The sequence below is a fragment of the Saccopteryx leptura genome, chromosome 3 (assembly GCF_036850995.1).
Source record: "Saccopteryx leptura isolate mSacLep1 chromosome 3, mSacLep1_pri_phased_curated, whole genome shotgun sequence".
In the NCBI taxonomy this organism is placed as follows: Eukaryota; Metazoa; Chordata; class Mammalia; order Chiroptera; family Emballonuridae; genus Saccopteryx; species Saccopteryx leptura.
In genome coordinates this window covers 286,744,727-286,769,937 of record NC_089505.1, presented here as the reverse complement: position 1 = coordinate 286,769,937, position 25,211 = coordinate 286,744,727, and the positions used below count along the sequence as shown (strand labels likewise).

The following is a 25,211-nucleotide window of genomic DNA, read 5'->3' as shown; positions in this document are numbered from 1 at the left end:
TTTACATATATTCTTTTAATTTTTTTTTTTTTTTGCACTTTTCTGAAGCTGGAAACGGGGAGAGACAGTCAGACAGACTCCCGCATGCCCCCGACCGGGATCCACCCGGCACGCCCACCAGGGGCAATGCTCTGCCCACCAGGGGGCGATGCTCTGCCCCTCCCGGGCGCTGCTCTGCCAAGACCAGAGCCACTCTAGCGCCTGGGGCAGCGGCCAAGGAGCCATCCCCAGCGTCCGGGCCATCTTTGCTCCAATGGAGCCCCGGCTGCGGGAGGGGAAGAGAGAGACAGAGAGGAAGGAGGGGGGTGGGTGGAGAAGCAAATGGGCGCCTCTATGTGCCCAGGCGGGGAATCGAAGCCGGGTCCCCCGCACGCCAGGCCGACACTCGACCGCTGAGCCAACCGGCCAGGGCCCTTGATTCCTTTGTTGTAAATTAATTGACCATAGATATGGGTTTATTTCTGGGCTCTCTATTCTGTTGTATTTATCTATGTGTCTGTTTTTATGCCAATGCCATACCATTTTCATTACTATAGCTTTATGCACTTTTTCTTTTTATTAAAAAAATTAGAACCATACTATATATAGGCCTGCTTTTTTTTCACTTATCATAAAGCATTTCCCCATGTCATTATTTAGTATCTGAAAACCTGATTTTAAATCATGACATGGTATAAGTACCATTTTTTTTCATATTTCACTTTATTATCATTTTTTACTTATTAACCTTGGGGAGGGAGAGAGGGAGAGAGGGAGAGGGAACTATCTATGCATTCATTGGTTGATGCAAACTTCATTTTTGTTGTGATTTTAAGTGGTTTAACAATGGTATATTATATTAGAAAATAATATTATAAATTTGAAGTACTTTTAATCAAATCACAATTTTTATTTAAATTATACTTATAAAGGTATAGTATTTCTCTGATATTTCTCAATTTGAAACAGAACCAGAAATAATCTACTAGCAGTAACCCATGTTACTTCTTTTTTATTATTTAGGAATTAAATTTAATGGGATGACAATGATCAATAAGAGTACATAGTTTTTGGGTAAACATTTTTATAACATTTGAACAGTTGATTGTATTATATGCCCCATCACTCAGTCAAATCATTTTTTGTCACCATATATTTGTCCCTGTTTACCCCCCTCCACCTTACCCGTTTTACTTCTCATAAAGTCTTTTTCCAAATTTTCATCCATGTGAAAACAGGACTGATAAATTTCTTATGGTCTTTCTAACTCTGAGACCCACATTATTTTAGAATTTCACCTATGTACTTTTACCACATCCTTACGAGATTAACAGTGGCCACTAAAGTTTTACTTAAAGCAGGGGTCTCAAACTCGCGGCCCATGGGCCGCATGCGGCCCGCCGAACAATGTTGTACTGATTTTTTTTTGTCTTCAACTGCAGTGAGAAAAGTGTTGCATAACAGTTGCCTTTTGTAGACCTAGTGCAGCCCGCCTAACGGCTGTGATCTTGCTCTGCGGCCCACATGCTGAGTTTGAGACCCCTGACTTAAAGGGAAACTAGACTTTTAAGACTCTTGAAGAAGGTAGGGGTCATGTCTCAGTCACTGTTTCATTTCCTGGCCATAGTAATCACTACACAAATTTGGCTGGCGGAATATGTAGTCTACTTCCTTGGAACACCTCCAAGCATAATTTTTATTGCTTCACTCATATTTGAAGGTAAATAAGGTCTACCATTGGGTAAATAAAATAAGAATTTCCTTGTAGTATTCCTCCCCTCTCCAAACTCCTTTTACCTACACTCTTTGATCTTTGTAATAGGTGAGATTTACTAGATATTTAAAATGTAAATTCCAGAGAATGTGTTAAGCATTTTACATCATATTATTTAATATTCACAGCCAACCCTCAAGTAAATACTGTTATCTTCACTTTGCAGATAAAGAACCCGAGGCTTAGAGAGGTTAAATAATTTGCCCGAGGTGGAGCGACATTTGAATCCAGGTCTGACTCTAGACTAGAGATTGAATTCCTAACAATTACGCTTTCTTGCCCCCTTTGATGAAATCCTGACTTGTGGTAAAAATAACTTGCCACACAAGTCTTCTGCAGACTACTTACAACCAAGGAAGCGGTAAAAGTATTAAAAACCAAGTCCCTGATGAAAGGTTATATGAAGTAAATTGGGAGAAAATCACAACCACAATTTGAACAGATATTTACAGAAAGTAGAAGAGAAGCATATTTTATTCAAATGAGGTCCTATAGCAATCAAGAGTAGTAACACTGTATTTTAGCCTTTGATATCTCAACAGGAAATCAGAGTGCACCCAGAGAATAGGGTTCTGCCAGTCGGCTTGCTTTAGTGGGTAGAAAACAGGTCTTATAGGGATTGTGGGTGAAAAGTGTGGCACTTGCCTTTCGGGGAGTTGTAATGGAGCTGTGCTTTCACCTGATGAAAGCCCTGAAGCACTGGGTTAGGATACACAGGAAGGGTATTTACTCGTCAGCTCTTTTAGTCAGAGTATTAACTCAGTAAGAAATGTAAGACTCTTTGTTTTAAGATGACAGAGGGTATGCAATACAAAGAAAAATGATTGATCATATACTTAAACATTTACATTCATTTTCCCTCAATAGGCTTTATGAGGGGGTGAGCTATTTGGGGGGAGGGAGCTATTTGAAGGGAGGACAGAGAGGGGAGGTTGATTTAAGGGTGACACAGTATTATCAGCAGCAGTGTTAAGCCTCTCACTGCCTCAGCAGCTGCTGATTCTCCACAGTGACCTCTGCTAGCAATATTTTCTTCCTCCCATCCACATGAAGGTGGTTAGAATCACCTAACAATATGCAGTTGCAGAAAATTCAATTCAGCATTCTCTAGGAGAGACACAAAGAACTGGTGCTCTGCTCCAGGCTTTTATGCTAAAACTTAGCAATAGATGGTTACCAATGCTTCCATCTTTATTTCAAACACAAGCAACTTCTCACTTTTCAGGTAAAATATATTTTCCTACCTTTAAAATTATTTCCTCAAAGCAAAATGTTCAAAAACCAAGTTTTACATAAACATGTTTATGACACGTCTTAAGAACAAAATATTTTTCATTTTGACAAGGCTGGTGGGGTATAGATGAGGCATTCTTTACAAATTTAGATACATCCCAATCCCAATCATGTACTAGGCATTTTATAAAGGTAGTCTCATTTAACACCTGATCTGCCCCCCCCCCCCCCGCCAAATCTTTAAGGGGCATTATGACACTCACTTTCCTGATGAGGAAGCAAACTCAGAAAAGTCACAGTTACAAGGTAAACACATCAACAACTAAAACAGCAAGATGGGAACCCAGTTCTATCTGAATACACTGCCCATTTTTATACTAACTAAACTATTATAGTTGACACTTAACCAACACAGGTTTGAATTGCACAGGTCCATTTATATATGGCTTTTTCTTTGAACAAATACAGTAAGTGTATTTTCCTTATGCTTTTCATAAACATTTTCTTTCCTTTAGCTTACTTTAATAATGCAGTATATAATACATTATAATATATAAAATGTGTTAATTGGCTTTATTGGTAAGGTTTCCAGTCAACAGTAGACAATTAGTACAGTTGGCCCTCTGCATCCACCGATTCCCAACCCCAGACTGAAAAGACTTAAATCCACAGTTGAATTAAGGGTGCAAAACCTACAGATACAAAGAGACAACTGTAGTTAAGTTTTTGGGAAATCAAAAGTAATACACAGATTTTTTTAACCATGTGGGGGGTTGGTGCCCCTAACCCCCACATTGTTCAAGAGTTCACTGTACATTCTCTTTACCTTATGCTGTCTTAAGGCTATGGCACCTAGGGTAGTCTATCTGAAACATGGACATATATTATTATGTATTACTTAAGGACTCCTCAGCTTTTAAACTAAAGCCAAGGGAACAAAGCAATTACCAAACCTTAGTCCTGGGTTCCGAAGGCAGGCACGGGACATACGGTTATATAATCTAAAACCAAATAATTTTTCCTCAAAAATAAATCCTTCTCTGATCTTATTTTTGTCACCACTATTCTAGTCATCCAGGTTTAAAATCCTTACACCTAATGAAGGCATAACCAGGCTTATAAATTATGTGATAAGGGCAATGTTAATTATATTATCAATATTTAGGACCACAAGTTTCCAGAACTAATTCTGTGGGGTGAGAGACTTGGTAAAGGCTTTTCAGAGGAAGTATATGAGCTAGCCATTGACTGAGTCCAGTTTTACCCAGAGAAGGGAAAGGGCTTCTGAATAGGGGATATAAGTTTAAAAATATATAGCTTCTCTCTCACTATATCCAATAAATTACCAGCTTATCTGGTTCTTCCATCACAATTTTTTTTCCATCTGCCCATTTAATTGTTTATTACTACCAATCATCTTATAGTTGTATATACTGTGTGTTACTATGAACTTTTGGATTTAACAGTTTTTTCCTTCTTTTAAATACTCATAGATACCACTAACAGGCTAATTATCTTTTACACAACATAATTATCTTTTACACAACCATGGAACCTTCAGAAGTTCCCTATTGCCTCTGAAGTATAAAGTTCAAACATAAAGTCTTCCACAGTCCAAAAGCTGAACACTTAAAATTTCCTCTGCAACAGCCAAGGCAACAGATGAAACAATACATGATGCATTGTAGGCCTAAAACCATCAGCAAACTGCCTGACCAGGTGGTGGTGCAGTGGATAGAGCGTCGGACTGGGATGCGGAGGACCCAGGTTCGAGACCCCGAGGTTGCCAGCTTGAGCGCGGGCTCATCTGGTTTGAGCAAAGCTCACCAGCTTGGACCCAAGGTCACTGGCTCGAGCAAGGGGTTACTCGGTCTGCTGAAGGCCTGCAGTCAAGGTACATATGAGAAAGTAATCAATGAACAACTAGGTGTCACAACGAAAAACTAATGATTGATGCTTCTCATCTCTCTCCGTTCCTGTCTATCCCTCTCTCTCTGTCTCTGTAGAAAAACCAAAACAAACCAAACCATCAACAAACTTTTATTGACCATTTAATGGATAGAAAAGACAGGGCCTCTGGAAGGCACTGGGAAGACAGTTGTATGTCATTCACAAATATCTAGGAGCTCACAGTATGGTAAATGAGAGCCAGACACGAACACAGAAAGCTAACTTTAGAAGAAGGTATATGTCCTATAAGCCAGACTGTAAACATGGTCAAGTGTTCAAGAGATGGAGAAAGGGCTTAAGTTGGACTTTGAGTAACTGTATAAATAAATTGTTTATTTGCATATGTAGTTTGGTTTTCAACTCAACTTAAAATTAGAATGGACACTTAGGTCTTACTCAACTCAGCCTCTACTGAGCACAGTGTACTGAACAGAAACTATTTAATATGAAATGGGAGTGAAGGCACAACTTTTCTTGACTCTTAAGCCAGCACCTTCTCCAAGTAGTACAATTAAGGCCTGCACTCAGAACAATAAATGAAGGACAGAATTGCACTGCCAGTTAAATAGAAGTACAAAAAAGTGAGTATTCATGATGGAATTTAAAAATGTATGCTAGAGCTTCTATATATCTGGAAATGTTATGAAAACTATAAAGCCATTATTATTATATGAATGTTCAGAATATTTACACTCATATATTATCATAATATACTCAGAATCATACACTTAGAATATTATCATAATACAGAAATATAATACCCAACTACTCTACTTACAATTCAATTAGTCCTCCAAATGCAGCCAGAGTGGTATTTTTCAAAACACAGATCTAAGTATGTTATCCCTTCATTAAATCCTTCAATGGCACCCCATTCTTAGGATAGACAAACTCCTTCACAGGTCTACAAGGTCCTGTATGGCCTGACCCTACCTATCTTTCCAGTCCCTTTCACTCAACCCCAGTATCACTGGCCTTTTTTTTTTTTTTCTCATTTTCTCTGCTGTAGTTAATTCAGGTCTCAGTTCAGTTGTCACTTCACAGGTAATTACTTAACCAGAGCAAAACTCCTATTACAGTACCCTATACTTCTTTGGAGCATATATAACAATTTGTTTTATATTTATGTGCTTAATAATTAGTTCTATAAAGGCTATAAAGGCAGAGATTTTAGGTTAACATTCTCCACATAGTTAAAACTATGTGAAATGTTATTTAAAAAATATATATAATTTTAACTATATAGTTCTAGCACAAGGGATAAATCCAGGAATAGCATTTATCCTCCCAAGAATGACTACTTTAAAATATCTGTTTAAACAACCTAACCACTCTAAACCTTTGTCTGTCTGTAAAAGATGGGTAACCTTAAAAATGAGCTACACAGGCCCTGGCCGGTTGGCTCAGTGGTAGAGCGTCGGCCTGGCGTGCAGGAGTCCCGGTTCGATTCCCGGCCAGGGCACACAGGAGAAGCGCCCATCTGCTTCTCCACCCCTCCCTCTCTCCTTCCTCTCCGTCTCTCTCTCTCTCGGCAGGGTGCAGCCGAGGCTCCATTGGAGCAAAGTTTGCCTGGGCGCTGAGGATGGCTCTGTGGCCTCTGCCTCAGGTGCTAGATTCTAGGCTCTGGTTGCAACAGAGCTATGCCCCAGATGGGCAGAGCATCGCCCCCTGGTGGGCGTGCCGGGTGGATCCCGGTCGGGCGCATGCGGGAGTCTGTCTGACTGCCTCCCCATTTCTGGCTTCGGAAAAATACAAAAAAAAAAAAAAATGAGCTACACATACTAAATGAATAAACTATAAAGTAATTAAAACAATGTAAGGACACATGGTTAATTTTTTTATTATTATTATTATTTTTTTTTACAGAGACAGAGAGAGTCAGAGAGAGGGACAGACAGGGACAGACAGACAGGAACGGAGAGGTGAAAAGCAGCAATCATTAGTTTTTTGTTGCACATTGCGACACCTTAGTTATTCATTGATTGCTTTCTCATATGTGCCTTGACCATTGGCCTTCAGCAGACCAAGTAACCCCTTGCTCGAGCCAGCGACCATGGGTCCAGGCTGGTGAGCTTTTGCTCAAACCAGATGAGCCCACACTCAAGCTGGCGACCTCAGGGTCTCGAACCTGGGTCCTCGATATCCCAGTCCGACGCTCCATCCACTGCACCACCTCCTGGTCAGGCAAGGACACATGGTTAATGCTAAATAACTGGTGCTTATGAATAATAAGGCTTTGTCCTAATTAATCCATATTTATAAAGTATATTTCTTTAAGCACTTGATTTAGGTAATAACAGAAGAATTCTGATGTTATTTCAAGCTGGTTAAAATGATTCTGTGAAGGATAAAAGTGATGCAAGAAATTGTTACATATTTTGTTACAAGTTTAAGGTGATTATATCATTCTTATCAGTTTCCCCCATTATTTACTATAACCCAGACTACTTTGTAATTTAAAATACAAGCCATTAAAATATATACATATTTAAAATACAGATACATAAAATTTATCATAAAATGCATATTTTATTTCAGTAGCTAATGACCATCAACCAAACAAAGAAAAGAAAACTAATTACATGAAGAAAGACAAGTCTATGGAGTGGTTTACGGGAAGTGAAGAATGAGATGGCTTAACTAAACCAACCTGAAATCATTAACTACAATATGCCAAACTAATTACAAGACAAGTGTCAAAATGGGACATTTAAGCAGTTTTGAAATGTTACACATTTGTCTTTATCTTTTGTTATGTTTTAAAATTATATGTAAAAGTTATACAAATGATAGTAATGGTTAAAAATACCAATCTATGTAAGTAATGATTTGCAATATAAAGTTCTATTTTGATACTTTTCTGTCTTCAAATCAGTTGTTGTTATCTGAGGTTCTCAGTTAAACTGTAGTTTGTACTTCCTCAACTTGACAAGAAAAGCTAATTTAAGGGAAGAAAAAGTAAGGTTATTATAATAATTAAAAAGAAAACACCACTTAATATTGCCTGAAAACATACTCACCTGTATGACCTGTTTGCCAGTGTATAGGTCTAGCAATGTAAGGAAATGATCCATATGGAAAATCAGAATGTGATTCTTCTGTTAAAGAACAAAATATATATTGTAAGCTACATAAAATATGTTGTAACTTGTTCAAATATTTCAAACTGTCAAAATACAAATTAATGTCCCTTTACTGTAAGTTTTTCTTTTTAAAAAATATTTATTGATTATAGAGAGAGGAGAGAGAGAGAGAAAAAGGCAATGAATGGGGGCAGAGCAGGATGCATCAGCTTGTAGTTACTTCTCGTATGTGCCTGGACCAGGCAAGCACAGGGTTTTGAACCAGCAATCTCAGCATTCCAGGTCAACGCTTTATCCACTGCTCCACCACAGGTCAGGCACTCGAAATTTTTCTTTCACTGTTTTTTTAGCATTTTTTTTAGAACTTCTATGACAGTTATCTTACAGAAACAATTTGTCAAGGATTACATGATAAACTTAAATCTGGTTTTTATAACTAAATAGATAGAACCATATCATAAATCAGGGGATATCTGAAAACTTGTTCATGGCCTAAATAATGTGTATATACAAAAAGAACCTAAATTTAGAGAATTCTAGCAGCATAAATAGCCAATGTTAGTTATTTTCATAGCAGGTCCTATGAAATTATTTCCCTTCAGCCTGACCAGGCGGTGGCGCAGTGGATAGAGCACCAGCTTAAGTGTGGGCTCATCTGGTTTGAGCAAAACTCATCAGCTTGGACCCAAGGTCACTGGCTCAAGCAAGGGGTTACTTGGTCTGCTGCAGCCCCACAGTCAAGACACATATGAGAAAGCAATCAATGAACTAAGGTGTCGCAACAAAAAACTAATGATTGATGCTTCTCATCTCTCTCCCTTCCTGTCTGTCTGTCCCTATCTATCCCTCTCTCTGACTCTCTCTCTGTCTCTGTTAAAAAAAAAAAATTTTCCCTTCAGTAATAATCAGTGATTTAAATTAAAAAAAATTTTAGTGTGTGTGTGTGTGTGTGTGTGTGTGTGTATGTATGTATATATATATATATTTCACAAGCCAATCTTCTTGTCACAAGTAAAATATGAATACTATAAGAAGGTTAAGTTCTTCAAAGGTACCAGAGCTTTACATAAAAGGCATGCAAAGTCATTATTCTTTCCCTTACAGATTTTAAGTTAATAGCATAAATACTACATTTCAATTTAGATACAAAAATATATCACTTGAGAAATATTTTTTATAATGTATTGGTCAATATACTCAGGAACCCATTCTCCACTTATTATGGCAAACACATGCATAAAATAAAACAACCTCACCATGGTCATCCTCTTGAAAAATCTCACCTTCAATTCTATTTTTCTTTTGAGAATGTAATTGTAAATCAACATTGATTTCAGGTTCTACTTTTCGAGCTAAAATTCCATTTTTCTGTTTTGCAAGGCAAACCAACCAATCTCTGACAATGACTTCGCTTATCTTTTCACATGACAGAGTTAGTTCAGAGACGCGAATTCCATCTAAAAGTTCAATAACCTGTGTGATGCTTTCAGAAAAGTAAAAATGTACTTTAAATTTCGAATAAAACAACTTTAAGTTTACTATACATCTTATCCATATATATATATATATATATATATATATATATATAAATGCCATTGTTAAATGAAGGGGGGAAAGTAAAAATGTGAGTTAGGGCACATAATAAGCAATTTCACAGAATACTAAGTAAAAAATATAGAGAACATAATTCAACATTATTGTTCACAATACACTTTTAAAACTTTTCTTCTAAATTGCCAGAAAAAATATGCATCTTATATTCCAATTTATGTAACGATGATTTAAACAGCAATATAAATGATTTGGGACATGTGTTGTTTTCCTAAGTTTTACAAGATGATGTATATATCTAACTCAGTTACAAAATGGACATGTTTAAAATCACAAGTAATAGCCACATCACTCACTTTGCTAGATATACAGCACATATGCCACCATGTTTAAGATTCGGGTATAAAACGGGCAAAGCAACTTGAGGATTCAACATATCCAAAGCTACCTGTGGGGGAAAAAAGAGAATCAGACTGAGTTCTGTTTAAACAAAACATAGGTTTTCTTTATCATGGTAAAATGATACACTTTTGGAAAGCAAATGCCTGAAAGTATTTCATTTTTTAGAATATAGTACTACTGTGATTTTACTGCTCCCTGAAAGATTTATTATTATACAGTTTGTCACAGTACTTGAATACTAGACTACATAAAAATTTTAATGGCATGTCTTGCACTGGGCAATACCAGTAATCCAGGAATCTTTCTCTAGCTATATATTATACATATACACACACACACACACACACACGTTTCAATGTTTTAACTGAGCTTTTGGCAATAGAATTTACATCTCAAATATTTTTTATATCCAAAAGAAAAGTTCCAAATATTTAGAGATTCTGAAATGTAAGAATCATGCCCCTTATTATTTTTTTTATGAGAAAGTTTATTTAAAAAGTTACAGAAGTAGTAGAAGTGAGTGAGCTGGGCTGTGTAGACTCAGTAAACAAGTTACAGAAGCAAAAGAAGGGCCCTTGGAGTTTAAGAGAGAGAGAGAGGCAAAGAAAGGTAACCACCTTGGTAGGGGAGAAAAAAGGGAAAGGAAAGGCTCGGTCATGCTTCTGGGAGGGACAGCATGCCCTTTATTTCTTTATTCTTCATTCAATTGTAGAATATAAGGCTGTACTAACAAAAGATTATGTCAAATAAAAACAGTGAGTAAAATTTTCCAAAAAGAAAACAAATACGAAATAGAAAATAAAACAACTATTAATTGAAAGATAATTCCAGACAGCTTAGAGTAGTTGGCATATCAATATATTTACTAAATTATGTTATCCTATTGTTTTTTAAAAAAATAGTACTGAGTCAAGAAACATCATTATTTATTCACCAACTCTTTTTGAGCACCTTCCATGTGCCAAGTGGTAAGGATATACCAGGAGCTGACATACTATTTTGTTTCATGGGAACTTAAATTCTAACCAAGAGACAGACATTAAATATCCAATAAACATATGTCAGACGGTGAGTGACATGAAGACCTATAGAAATATAAAACAGAATATAAGGATTAGAGTGACAGGGCAGGGAAAGAAAGTGCTATTTTATATGTAGGCTGGTCACCGAAGAGACTTGAAGAAAATGATTAAGTTTACTCTGTGGAAATTTAAGGGGAAAGTGCTTTGGAGACCAGAAAATACAAATGCTCTGAAGTTGTATGATACTTGTGAGTCTCAGAAGACCGCTGTGGTTGCAGAGATGGGGAAATGGTAAGAAATGAGTTTTTTATTTATTTAAACTTATTGTGATTTCAAGTGTCCCACTCAATATAACACCATCTACACCCCTTATCATGTCCCCTGCCCCAAGCAACATCTCTTTCCACTCCCATTACTTCCCCCTTTACACTCTGGCTATTGCTACACTGTTGTCTGTATATATGTTATGTATATGTTTTTGGTTAGTCCCTTCACCTTCTTTGATCCAGTCCCCTCTTCCCCTTTCCCTCTGACAGCTGTCCATCTGTTCCCTGACCCTGCCTCTGTTCCTCAATATATTGTGTTCACTAGATTTCACATATAAGTGAGATCATATGGTATTTGTCTTTCCCTGCCTGGCTTATTTCACTTAGCATAATAATCTCCAGCTCCATCCATGCTGTTGCAAAAGGTAAGATTTTTCTTCCTTTTTATGGCTGCATAATATTCCCTTGTGTAAATGTATCACAGCTTTTTATTTTTCTCTAACACTATTTTTTTTTAGAATCTTTTTTAAAATTTATTTATTCATTTTAGAGGAGAGGGAGAGGAGAGACAGAGAGAGAGAAGGGGGGGAGGAGCTGGAAGCATCAACTCCCATATGTGCCTTGACCAGGCAAGCCCAGGGTTTCGAACCAGCGACCTCAGCATTTCCAGGTCGACGCTTTATCCACTGCGCCACCACAGGTCAGGCACAGCTTTTTTTTTTATCCATCCACTGATGGACACTTGGGCTGTTTCTAGATCTTTGTAGTGTGAACATGGGAGTGCTTATCTTCTTCTGAATTAGTGTTTTCAGAATTTCAGGATATATTCCTAGAAGTGGGATAGCTGGTTCATAAGGCAGTACTATTTTTAACTTTTTGAGAAAATTCTGTATTGTTTTCCACAGTGGCTGCACCAGTCTGCATTCCCACCAGCAGTGCAGGGGGGTTCCCTTTTCTCCACACCCTTGCTAGCACTTGTTTGTTGATTTACTATTAATGAAAGCCATCTGGCAGGTGTGAGCTGATATGTCATTGTGGCTTTAATTTGCATTTCTCTGATTAGTGACATTTTTTCATATGCCTATTGGCCATCTGTATGTCCTCTTTGGAGAGTCTCTTCAGGCCCTTTGCCCATTTTTTAAATTGGATTGTCTTCTAGTATTGAGTTTTATAAGTTCTTTATAAATTTTGGTTATTAACCCCTTAGATGTATTGGTGAATATGTTCTCCCATACAGTGGGTTGTCTTTTTATTTTGTTAATGGTGTCTTTTGCTGTGAAAAAGCTTTCTAGTTTGATGTAGTCCCAATTTTTAATTTTTCCTGTATTTCACTAGGCTGAGGAGACAAATCAAAAATATTCCTCTGATAGACATCTGAGATTCTCCTGCATTTATTGATTTTAGTGAGAGAGGGAGAGAGTGAGAGAGACTAGAACATCAATCTATTTTTGTACTTGCCCTGATTGGGGATGGAACCAGCAACCTTTGCACTTCGGGATGATGCTCTAACCAACCGAACTATCTGGCCAGGGCACTCCATCGTATATTCTTGCCTCCTTTGTCAAATATTAATTGACCATGAGGAGATGAGTTCTGAAGCGGTGGGGGTGTGGTGTGAGTGGGAAAGGGACAGATTATGTAGAATCTTATGAGCTTTAGCTATACTCGAGAAGAGAAAAAAACACTGGAGAGTTTTAAGAATGATATAATCTGCCTTTTTAAAAAGTTTTTCCATGGTAAAATATAACAAAATTTGTAAATTTTAGTGGCATCAAGTACATTATGACTTACTTTTTAAAACTGTATGTAGAAAAGACAGAGGGCAAGAAAAGATAATGATGGTTTGTAATAGTTAACAGCACTAGATATGATGAGAAGTGATATAAATCTTGAAAGTATAAGAGCCAAATATAGGATTGGCTGTGAGATGAGAGAAACACAGGAGCCAGAATGAATCCAATGTTTTTAGCTTAAACCAGTGAAAGAATGGAGGTGTCATTTACTAATAAGGAAAATGATGAAGACTATGGGAGGAGCAAGCTTGGGGAGAAATAATCAAGAATTCAGGTTTTGACATGAGTTTAAGTTTTCTATTAGATATCCAAGTAAAGATCTCAGTGACTGAGTCAGAGTAACATGATGAACATAAGTAGGTTTCTCTGACTATAGTTCTACTCTATTATTGACAAAGACCAAAATTCAGATACCCAAGAAATCTACCATCCTTGAATGTTCTGTTCTCAGCTGTTAACTATTCATCCAGTAATTCAAACCAGAAACTTGGAGTCATTTTCTTAACCTTGAGTTCTCCTTTGAGAATCTGTGGAGTTTTACGCTTCTGTTTGAATTAAAATGATCCAGTCCCACAGATCTACCTCTTAAGTATTTCTCCAAGTCATCTACTGTTAATGCCTTAGTTCAGGACCTCATACCTTGTTGAAACATTATAATAGCTTTCTGTATAGGCTCACATCTGCCATTCTTCCACCAGAATTATTTTAAATCAAGAATCTAACATTCTACTACCTAACTACTGATTCAAAACTCATCAGTAGTTTCCTGTTATCTACAAGATAATGTCCACAGACCCTAACTTGATATATATAAACACATTCATTTTTAATCCCTTGTGACTGCATCTGCAGCATCACCTCATTATACCCAATTCTACAGCCATGGTGTTTCATGCATCTGAGTCTTTCTAATAATTGTTACTATGTCTATCTTCTAGAGTGAAAGTTAGTTTGAATATATAATTTACTTTATTTCTTGGCATAGTGCATGACACATAAGTCTTTAATAAATGCTTGTTGAATTAAGAAACAAGGTGGTTCAGTAATTCAGAAGATGATAACCTCCAACTAGATGATTAAGGTATATAGTCCATGGAGGAAATGACCATTATTAAGCTTTAAAGCAGGGGTCCCCAAACTTTTACACAGGGGGCCAGTTCACTGTCCCTCAGACCGTTGGAGGGCCGGACTATAAAAAAAACTATGAACAAATCCCTCTGCACACTGCACATATCTTATTTTAAAGTAAAAAAACAAAACGGGAATACAATATTTAAAATAAAGAACAAGTAAATTTATTTATTTATTTTTTTAAATTTTTTTATTTTTATTTTATTTATTCATTTTAGAAAGGAGAGAGAGAGGGAGAGAGAGAGAGGAGAGAGAGATAGAGAGAAGGGGGGGAGGAGCAGGAAGCATCAACTCCCATATGTGCCTTGACCAGGTAAGCCCAGGGTTTCGAACCAACGACCTCAGCATTTCCAGGTCGACGCCTTATCCACTGCGCCACCACAGGTCAGGCAAGAACAAGTAAATTTAAATCAACAAACTGACCAGTATTTCAGTGGGAACTATGGGCCTGCTTTTGGCTAATGGGATGGTCAATGTGCTCCTCTCACTGACCACCAATGAAAGAGGTGCCCCTTCCGGAAGTGCAGCAGGGGCCGGATAAATGGCCTCAGGGGGCCGCATGCGGCCCGCGGGCCATAGTTTGGGGACCCCTGCTTTAAAGTTAAAGTAGAATTTAAACAGTTGAGAAAAAATGAAGATCATAGCTAATATTTATTTATCTATTCATTTACTTTCAAGAGAGAGACAGAAAGGGATAGAGATAAGTTATCAACTCATAGTTGTGGCACTTTAGTTGTTCATCAATTGCTTCTCATATATGCCTTGACCGGAGGTCTCCAGCCAAGCCAGCGACCCCTTGCTCAAGCCAGTGATGTTGGGCTCAAGCTGGTGATCCTGCACTCAAGTTGACGAGCCTGTGCTAAAGCCAGCAACCTCGGTGTTTCAAACCTAGGACCTCAGCATCCTAGGCCGATGCTCTATCCACTGTGCCACCAGTGGTCAGGCACTAATATTTATTTTAATGTTTAATGTATACTAGATACTGTTCTACATACTTTACATGAATTATCTCATTGAGTCCTCAACAACTGTATGAAATAGGTACTAATATAATTAGTATTATTTCTGTTTAATAAATAAGGTGACTGGCCCTGGCCGGTTGGCTCAGTGGTAGAGCATCGGCCTGGCGTGCGGGGGACCCAGCTTCGATTCCCGGCCAGGGCACATAGGAGAAGCGCCCATTTGCTTCTCCACCCCCCCCCTTCCTCTCTGTCTCTCTCTTCCCCTCCCGCAGCCAAGGCTCCATTGGAGCAAAGATGGCCCGGGCGCTGGGGATGGCTCCTTGGCCTCTGCCCCAGGCGCTGGAGTGGCTCTGGTTGCGGCACAGCGACGCCCCGGAGGGGCAGAGCATCACCCCCTGGTGGGCAGAGCGTCACCCCTGGTGGGTGTGCCGGGTGGATCCCGGTCAGGCGCATGCAGGAGTCTGTCTGACTGTCTCTCCCCATTTCCAGCTTCAGAAAAATACAAATAAATAAATAAATAAATAAATAAGGTGACTGAAGCAGACAAAGATTAAGTAACTTACCCAAGGTCATATTGGCTATTATGAGCCTGAGAACCAGGTTGAATAGACTCCAAAACTCTTCCCCTCTTCTACCTCTCCTTTTCTCTCCTCAGAGATAATCATTTTCCCAAAGTTGGTAATGTTCCCAAATAACGTTATACTTATACATGTGTATGTAACTATAAATACATGTTTTTCTTAGTTTAAAATTTTATATACATGTGGCCATTCCCTACATATTTATAATGCTTTTTTCACTAAACACCATGTCTTTGAAATTGATGTAGATATAGTACAGTTACTTCACTATGTTAAATAATACTATTGTTAGTATTCCAGTGTGTCCATTCCTCTTCTGATGGTCAGGTGTTTCCAATATTTGTTAAAATCTGTTAAAAACCTTTTATTAGCCATTTTCTCTTTTTCTGCTCTTTGTCTTTGTGGTTTAACACATTTTTTATTGATTTACCGAGATAGGGAAGAAAGGAAGGCTGAGATTAGATTCTGAGGGGTGCTATAAGACTGTGAATAAAAAGTTCCTAATTGGTTTTTCAGCAGGAGAATGACAGTACCAGAACTACATTAACCTAGAGATGAATGGATTGCAAGTGTGACGGCCCAGGAAGTTCAAGTGATGGGAATATGACTTTTATGTTTAATCTACACCTCTTAATTTTTGGTCAAGTACTACTTTCAAGTACCAACTGACAATTAATAGGCTTTCTTAATGAAAGGAAAATTCCTCAGGATCTAGCTTTAACTTAATAGTTCTGTATTATGATTCATTTGTGAACACCAACTATAATTCTTTGCCCCTAATAGTATATAAGTTCTTCCCAGCAGCTGACAGCTCTTCTACTCTTATATTCTCTCATAGTATTCATCTGGCACTATTATTCAAGAGAGAGTCAACTGAAAAGCTCTAGTGAGGAGTATTCTTTCCTTTAGGTCAGGGATAGTTCAGCAGGTGTCTACAAAGCTTCAAGGATGTTAAAACCCTGTTGTGCTTCATGCTCATCAAGCAAAATTCTGATGACCAATTAACCTCCCAGGTCTCTGTGACATTCCTATGGATGGTCAAGGTAAATCAATTCCTTTTTTTTTTTTTTTTTTTTTTATCCTTAAGCTGTAATATGCAAGCCAAACAAGGATAAGAAAAAGAACTGTGGTCTTTGTCCTAGAGAGCTGTGCCACTAAAACTACAGGCTTTAGATAAAGAACCAGAATTTTATCTGGTTCACCTACAGAATTTTAGATAAAAATTATTACTTTCCTCTTTGAACTTTACTTCATTTCTCACCTAGGTTCCCTTATAAAGGCCCTAAAATAGGGATTGGGAATCTATGACTCGTGAACCAGATGTGGCTCTTTTGATGGCTGCATCTGGCTTGCAGACAAATCTTTTAAAAAAAAAATGTTGAAAATATAAAACATTCTCATGTATTACAATCCATTCATTTCCTACTGCTCATGTTCATGGTTGCGGGTGGCTGGAGCCAATCACAGCTGTCCTTCGGGACAACACCAAATTTTTATTGGATAATGTGTAATGTACATGGGTCGTTGTATGGCTCTCATGGAATTACATTTTAAAATATGTGGCGTTCATGGCTCTCTCAGCCAAAAAGGTTCCTGACCCCTGTCCTAAAATAACCCAACCTTCCAACAGCCAATTAAAAAAAGCAGAGAAGACTCTTTACCTACATCTCAGTCCATAGTGTCAAGCTGTGAGTTGATAATGGCATTATCAAGGATAAAGCAATTTATACTAGAATTCTGAAACTTTGAAGCCAACTAATACCTCTAATCCCACATCTCCATCCTCAATGGTCACAGCTTAAAATGTCATTCTCTGGTCATCTAACTTTTTTTTTTTAAATATTTTTATTTATTTATTTTGAGAGAGGGTGAGAGAGAGAGAGAGAGAGAGAGAGAGAGAGAGAATGGGGGAAGGAGCAGGAAGCATCATCTCCCATATGTGCCTTGACCAGGCAAACCCAGGGTTTCGAACTGGGAACCTCAGTCTTCCAGGTCAATGCTATTTCCACTGAGCCACCACAGGCCAGGCCTCATCTAACCTTTTATCTTCATACAATTCAGCTTCTCCCCTCACTCAGCCTACCACTGCTCCTCTTTTTCACAAATTCCTCCTCTCCACTTGCTGGAACTTTGTTCATGGTAACTGCCTCTGTCCTCAACATCATTAATCAACACTCCTCTACATCCTGACTTTAACTGTCTGAAGATGCTTCTTGCCTGTTTCCTCCCAAATGGAGGCTATTTATTCCCCCAGTCTCACATGGGGTCAGGTGCTGGGCTCAGTATGCTCAATGCTTTTTCCAATTTATCCTAGAAATGCTAAAGTTTATGATTCTCAACTCCTCCTCCTTGGTCACTACCCCATATTTATTAACAACTTTGGCAACTGGTTCAGTCTCTCTGCTCTAAATCCCACCATGACATTGAAGGAAAAGGTATCTCCCATGCCAGATACAGAAATGGGGCAAATAATGAGGACCCTCTTCCGTACAAAACAAGATCCCAAAACAAGGATCCCATACAAGTGTGATCCTTTGTTTTTTTTATACTCAGTATTAGATAATATCATAAGAACCACTCTAAAAACTTACCGCATCAAATGTTAAAGATTTTATGTCTTCAGTTGCTCCTGAAATATCTTTATGAATAAAATCCACATTGTTTGGCCACTTTTCTACATGACTAATATTCCATGAATCACACCACTGTTTGTAATTCTTCTTAGCCAATTCATGGTGGTCTTTTCGTATTTCAAAACTTATGACTTGTCCTTGTGATCCAACTTAAAAAAAATAATTTATGATATTTCATAGTATTAATCAGTTCATAAAAAATATAAAAATTTATTGTGAAAAAATATTTTAAGGATGTGAAAAAATAATTCAAATGTTTCAGTTACAAAAGTCTCCATCCCATCCCAGATGCCCAATCAATCTCCCTTTTCAGTTAACCATATTACAAGTTATTTACCCTTCTCAAGATAGTTGGTGCCTATACAAGTGTACAAGTACTTTTCTTTGTTTTCACACGCATTGTGATGTATTATGTCCTGTACATTTTATTTACAAGTGCTGTTTCAATGATTAACAATCTACTACATTCTTTTTACCAGCTATTATATTCTGTTGTATGGCCATGCCATGGTTTATTTAAGCAATCACCTACTGATAAACACTTAGTCTGAAGCTATTACAAACAATATTGCAATGAAAATTATTATGCCCAAGTTTTTGTACACATGAGCCAATATCAATATATCCATAAAATAAAGTCTTAAACATGAAATTGCTAGCTCAAGGGGTATGTGAATTTTTTATTTTAAAGATTATTACCAAATTGTCCTTCATAAGAACGATACCAATTTATACTCTACCAACAATGTATTAGTGCCAATTTCTCCATGCTCTCTCTCAAACATTTTATCTGTGTCCATCCAAAAACTAAATCTAGTTTATCATTATAGCTTTAATTTGTATTTCTTTTGTTATGCATGAGGTTAGGCCTTTCATATTTTTTAGATATTTGTATTTTTGTGAGTGCCTGAAGAACTTTCAAATTGTTTAGCAAAGTAATACTACTGTTTCACAGAAGACTACTGCATTTTAACAAGGCGATTAATTTTCCACCCACCTCTATCTGAGGTGATTTGCTATCATTTGGAGACTGTCCCAGATTAATCAGTCTGTAGTTTACTAATGAAAAGTTTAAATTCCAAGATGTTTTTGAAATGTAAATCCAGCTGCAAGTCATATTCTCAAGGGATAAAAATTAATGTTAATAGTAGCATAAGACAAACAATTGGAAAATAAAATTATGGAAAAAAAAAATCCATCCCAAAGGTAAATAGCAATAATTTTTTGATCACTCATATTTTACAATTATTTGTGCCATGTCCCTCTGCCAGTACTATAGATATTAGAAATATGTGCATTCCTCTTGTGGCACAAATTTTTATAAATTCACTTTGTCAAATGCATTTTAGGAATCTGTCATGGATTGTGAAGAAATGACTACCTTTAATTATGCATAGGAAAGATTCAAACAGAAGGAATGAATTTCCTGACTGGTATAAGCTGGATTCTGTTTGTATGTAATGGCATTAGGTCAGAGAACAAAGGTTTAAGTTTAATGTAGCATATTCTACCAGTAATCTATAAAACTAACCCATACACACCTACAAATGCTCTAGAAGTTGATTAGTTTAAAAAAGTAAGGTGAGGGTGACAGCCTGACCAGGCAGTGGTGCAGTGGATAGAGCATCAGCCTAGGATGCTGAGGACCCAGGTTCAAAATCCTGAGGTCATTGGCTTGAGTCCAAAAGCTGCTAGCTTGGACAAGGGGTCACTGACTCAGCTGCAGACCCCAGTAAAGACACATATGAAAAAGCAATCAATGAACAACTAAGATGCTGCCACTGAGTTGATGCTTCTCATCTCTCTTCCTTTCTGTCTGTCCCTGTTTGTCGCTCTCTCTTAAAAAAAGGGAGGGGGGTGTTTTACAAATATATGGAGACAGAAAATGAGTTGACTTTGGGTGATGGGAACACAACGCACTCAACAGTTCAAATGCCACGGAGATGTTCACCTGAAACCTATGTACTCTTACTGATCAATGTCACCCCATTAAATTTGATTTCTAAATAAAAGAAAAAAAAGAATGCATAAATAAAGAACAATATAAGTGATTTAATAAAACTGCCCAGAGAGAGTTCTGTCACTGTTCAGGACTCTATTATTAGTCGAGGAAGAGAAACACTTTCCCTTCCTGTCACTTTTCCTGTCAGGGTTGCAGCCAGAAAGCAACCTGACACTCAGAGAAATTAAGTGGTCATAGGGAAAAATAACTAGGACAACAGTAACCCAAAATTAGTGGTGGGAACATGAACAGGTATTTATATTTACCATATATCTCTTTTTTGATCAGGTGTTCCCTTCAGACAGTACTTTTACCAACTGATAATTTGTACAGATTTTCTTAAAGACAGGGAAATTCTTCATGAACTAGTTTTAACTTAGTATGATGATTAATTTATTTATAATACCAATGATACTTCTTTACTCGTACTAGTATGACAGCCCTCCTCCTTCTCTCTCACACTGAGAACATATCTGGCACTATTATTAATAAAAATATGTACATATATGCACCAAAAGACAAGTATAAGTATGTTCAGAGCAGTACTATTCATAATATTCATTTCAAATGCCCATCAAGAATGGAATGGATAAACTGTGATTAATTTATAATATGGAGTAACTATAAAGCAAATAGAATGAAAGAACTACCATACTCCCCCATGTATAAGACATACCATTTTTCGAAAAATTTGGGGTCTAAAAACTGGGTGCGTTTAATACAGGGGTTGTAGATTTTTTTACTTGCATTTCCCACTTTTTCATGCTTGTTTTTGCGCTCATTGTTGAAGACAGTGATTCGTCATCAGGCATAGATGAGGACAAACTAATGGAGGGGAGTTTTGACAGTGATGAGGAGTTGTATGAAATTTATGATGAATAAAACTTGAGTTCAATAACTTTATATAATACATTTTTTTTCCAAATTTCGGGCCAAAACATTGGAGCGTCTTATACATGGGAAAATAAGGTACTAGAAGACACAAAGGCTGACTTCATAAACAGAATGTTGAATGAAAGTAGCCAGACTCAAAAGAGTACATACTGTGTGATTCTTTTCCATAAGGTTTAAAACAGGCAAAATTTATCAATAATGACAAAAGTCAGAATAATGGTTACCACTGGGTAGGATAAGGACTGGAGGGGACATGGGGGGATTTCTGTGCTGCATTAATATTCCTTATTTTGGCCTAGTTAATAACTACATGAGGAAGACCACTATATAAAAATCCATTGAGATATACACTTTGATTTGTGCACTTTTCTGTAGCTATGTTATGCTCCAATAAAAAGTTTAATATTTTTTAAAGGTAAAAGCATTAAAAATCATGAAGAAAGCAAGAGAAAGCATAGAAAATATAAGGTTAGAAAGAGATTAGAAAAATGTACAAAGTGGAAAGGAACTTTAGTTGCTTATATTTGATTTCAAAGAGAATTCTCTATATCCCAAGGTTATGTGACTATTTTCTAAAACATCTTTATCTATTTAACTTTGTTATGGACAGATTGAATGTTTTCTTTGTTATCTAAATTCAGCCTGTTTATCCCAATCTCTTACCTGCTCTGGACAAAAATAAGCTCATTCCACCAGAGCCTGAGCCAGCTTCCAAAACAGTATCACCTGGGTGAATATTCATCATCAACAGCATCATATTTATATCCTATGATTTAAACACAGGAACCAATAAATACATGCAGAGCACCTACAGTATTCTTAACAAAAACTGTGTTGGACTTGGAGAAGAAAAAAGTGAAAGAAAAACAATTAAAACCTGGCCTGACAACAAGAGTTTAAATTTTACTTAATAAAATATGAGATTTGGAAATCAATTAGCAAATAAAGCAGTATAATATTGAAATAATAGACAATAAGCACCATAGGAACTCAGAAAAAAGAGAATTCAATAACTGTCCTATTTTAAAGACACAGTGGCAAATTTAAGGAAACAATCACAAGGTAGAAAAAGCTTTGAATAAAACAGAGGTAAACACAATTTTCCCATCTCAGGAGAAGAGGTAAGGAGGGACTTAAGTGCCAGGCAGGCTAAAGCATTCGAATTTGACCTGGTTAAGTAACTGGGACATGGCACCAAGGTAATATAAATAGCTTTTTATGAAAATTAACCTGAGGGGAATACAGAATGTACTAGAACAGAGAAAATTTAAGAGGCAGGATGATCAGATAAGAAATTATTACATAATGTCTGCATGAAATAACAGTTATTTAGAATTAGGAAGACAGGAAGACCTAACTACTAAATGCTATAATTGAAGAATGGCTTTGTTAACAAGAATATCATGGATAATAGCTATTATTATTGAAACTTTACCGTATGCAAACTGCTTTCATACACTATCTTATTTGATCAGAATAAAAAAAAGGGAAACCGTAGGACTATATCCACTGTTGATAACATATACCTCTAGTAACATTCCTTCTTAAATTAAATATGATTAAAATATAACTATAATGGCCCAGGTCAGAGAGTTCGGTTGGTTAGAGCATCATTTGATACACTAAGTTTGCATGCGGGTTCAATCCAGGGTCTGGGCATATAAACAGACTGATGTTTCTGTCTCTCTTTCTCTCCCTTCCACTCTCTCTAAAATACAATCAATCAATCTTTATTTATTTATTTATTTGTGGCAGAGACAGAGAGAGAGAGAGAGAGAGACAGATAGGGACAGACAGACAGGAAGGGAGAGAGATGAGAAACATCAATTCTTCGTTGCGGCTCCTTAGTTGTTCATTGATTGATTTCTCATATGTGCCTTGACGGGGGCGGGAGGGGGGGGCCGGCGGCTCCAGCAGACCGAGTGACCCCTTGCTCGAGCCAGTGACCTTGGGCTCAAGCTGGTGAGCCTCGCTCAAACCAGGTGAGCCCGCACTCAAGCTGGCGACCTCGGGTCTCGAATCTGGGTCCTCCACATCCTAGTCTGACACTCTATCCACTGCGCCACAGCCTGGTCAGGCTAAATATATATATTTTTAAGTCACCATAATGATACTTAAAAAATGTTCCCAAAAGAGTTCAACATGCTGAGTGCGGAACTTGCAAACTTAAAGAGTTATAAAGAACATCCCTGGCTCATGGTTCCTATACACCCATGTTGGAAGTTCCATCCTGGGTCAGGGAATATACAAGAATCAACTGATGAATGCATAAATAAGTGGAACAAATTGATGTTTCTCTCTCTCTTCTTCCCTCTCTCTAAAATCAATAAATAAAAAATTTAAAGAGTTATGAGAAACAAACATTAGTACTTACTATGTGCCTACTGGGTCCCCATAACTCTCTATATTACAATAAGTAGATAGTCTCTTCAGTTTACAGATAAAAAAATCGAAACTCTCAAATCAAAATTAAAATCTGGCTGTTTCTACACAGTACGGTAGCTTAGTTAGTTAGAAAGCAGCATCCCAACTAACCATGATTGTAGGTTGATCCCAGGTCAGGGCACATTCAGGAGTCAACCAATGAATGCATGAAGTGGAACAACAAATCGGACTCTCTCTCTTTCTCTGTAAAGTCAATTTAATTAAAAAAAAAAATCTGGCTGTTTCCTCCTAAAATTAATGTAAAAGTCATATCCATTGATTTAAAATCTGAAACGTTTGTGATGCGCTTTAAGTATGTGAATCAAATCTGTAGTTTCACATCTGTTTTGCTCTTCCTGGAACCAATATGCACCTAACTCGCATCGCGTTACCTTTGGATATGTTATGGCAGGACCTCTTTTCATCAGTAATACATAGTCTTCCAATGCCGGCCTCTTCAGCATGAAGTGCTTACCAGAGGAGCTCCTTAGTATCTGGCCAGGGAACTTCCCCACGATATCGCTGAACGGGACGGCCCCCCAACTACTATTTAAGAGTCCGGCGTTGCTCAACCTAAATAATTTTTTAAATTGTGTTTCTCTCTTCCCAGTCTCAGCTAAAATCAGCTCCCCAGCCCGAAAGGGCTCCGCTCTGGAAGTTGACCAGGAAGAGACGTTAAGTTCCTCGACCAGGGCGGCCAGTGAAGGAGCCCCGGATCCCCGATGTGTAAGATCGGACTGTTCCTGGTCTCCACTCGAGTCCTCGCTCTCTCGAGGGGGTGACTCCTCTCGAGGCGTCGGCAGTCTGAGGCTTTCCAGTGACGAAAGACATCTGATCCCAATGTCCCCGACGCTCGGAGGGACAGATGGTGGAGGCGACTCTGCGCCAGGGACTTTCTTCGGTGCCGCCTTGTACTGTCCCTCTCCATCTCGTGTGTCTCTTTGCGAGGGCTTACAACACAGTGGTCCCGCTCTCCCGAAGGGATCTCGTCTAAGGCTGCGCAGGAACGGCAACTTCCTGAGATGCCGTAACCGTAGCAAGACCGGAACACGGCAGCCTGCTAGTAGCATGCTGACTCGCGCAGGCGCCGTCGCAAGCAAGAGACGTAAGTCCGGGCGAGGCCCCGCCTCTCGCTGTCTGACGCACGGACGCAGCCGTTTGGGAGCTGGGGAGTTTCTGCCGGAAAAGAGCTCGGTAACTGCGCCTGCGTCCGGAAGCGGAGAAACGCTGGATCCGGGTCAGTGGGTCCGCGGAGGCACGAAACCCCTGCTCGGTAACTGTCCCAGGGATGTGTCCGGAACCCACCTAGGGTACATTTTCTTCTTTGGAATATGGACCGACTGAACAATTGACCGTTGACAAGTCTCCACCAGCCTCGCCCGAGGAGGATTAAGAGAGGCAAAGCCTGTGAAAGCGTTGTGTGAATTGAGCCCTGTACCAGGGTTAGCCTGTGTAGTAATCAGAACAGGAACTTCTTTCTCTAGGTCACTCCCAAGATGTATAAGTAGAACTGGCCCGGAGCTGCGTTTGA

The 25,211-nt window shown here is 38.1% G+C and overlaps 2 protein-coding genes across 3 annotated transcripts in view; one reads left to right on the top strand and one right to left on the bottom strand.

The window, feature by feature from the left end:
• SPDYA (speedy/RINGO cell cycle regulator family member A) overlaps positions 1-7,566 on the top strand; it is a 36,582-nt gene extending 29,016 nt beyond the window's left edge. The window contains exon 6 of one of the 2 annotated variants that reach the window (XM_066378616.1): positions 7,478-7,566. In XM_066378616.1, coding sequence (XP_066234713.1) covers positions 7,478-7,566 — 89 coding nt within the window. Of the gene's footprint in view, positions 1-7,474 lie in introns of both variants that reach the window. The other variant, XM_066378617.1, reaches the window with a different exon arrangement.
• Positions 3,036-24,785, bottom strand: TRMT61B (tRNA methyltransferase 61B). The gene is made up of 7 exons (XM_066378618.1): positions 24,073-24,785; positions 21,920-22,022; positions 18,319-18,509; positions 9,927-10,018; positions 9,303-9,502; positions 7,957-8,034; positions 3,036-7,874 (listed from the first exon to the last, which is right to left on the bottom strand). Exons 1-7 carry the CDS (start codon positions 24,748-24,750, stop codon positions 7,831-7,833), a joined length of 1,386 nt encoding a protein of 461 aa, XP_066234715.1. The 5' UTR covers positions 24,751-24,785; the 3' UTR covers positions 3,036-7,830.
• Between the last annotated feature and the right edge of the window lie 426 nt (positions 24,786-25,211).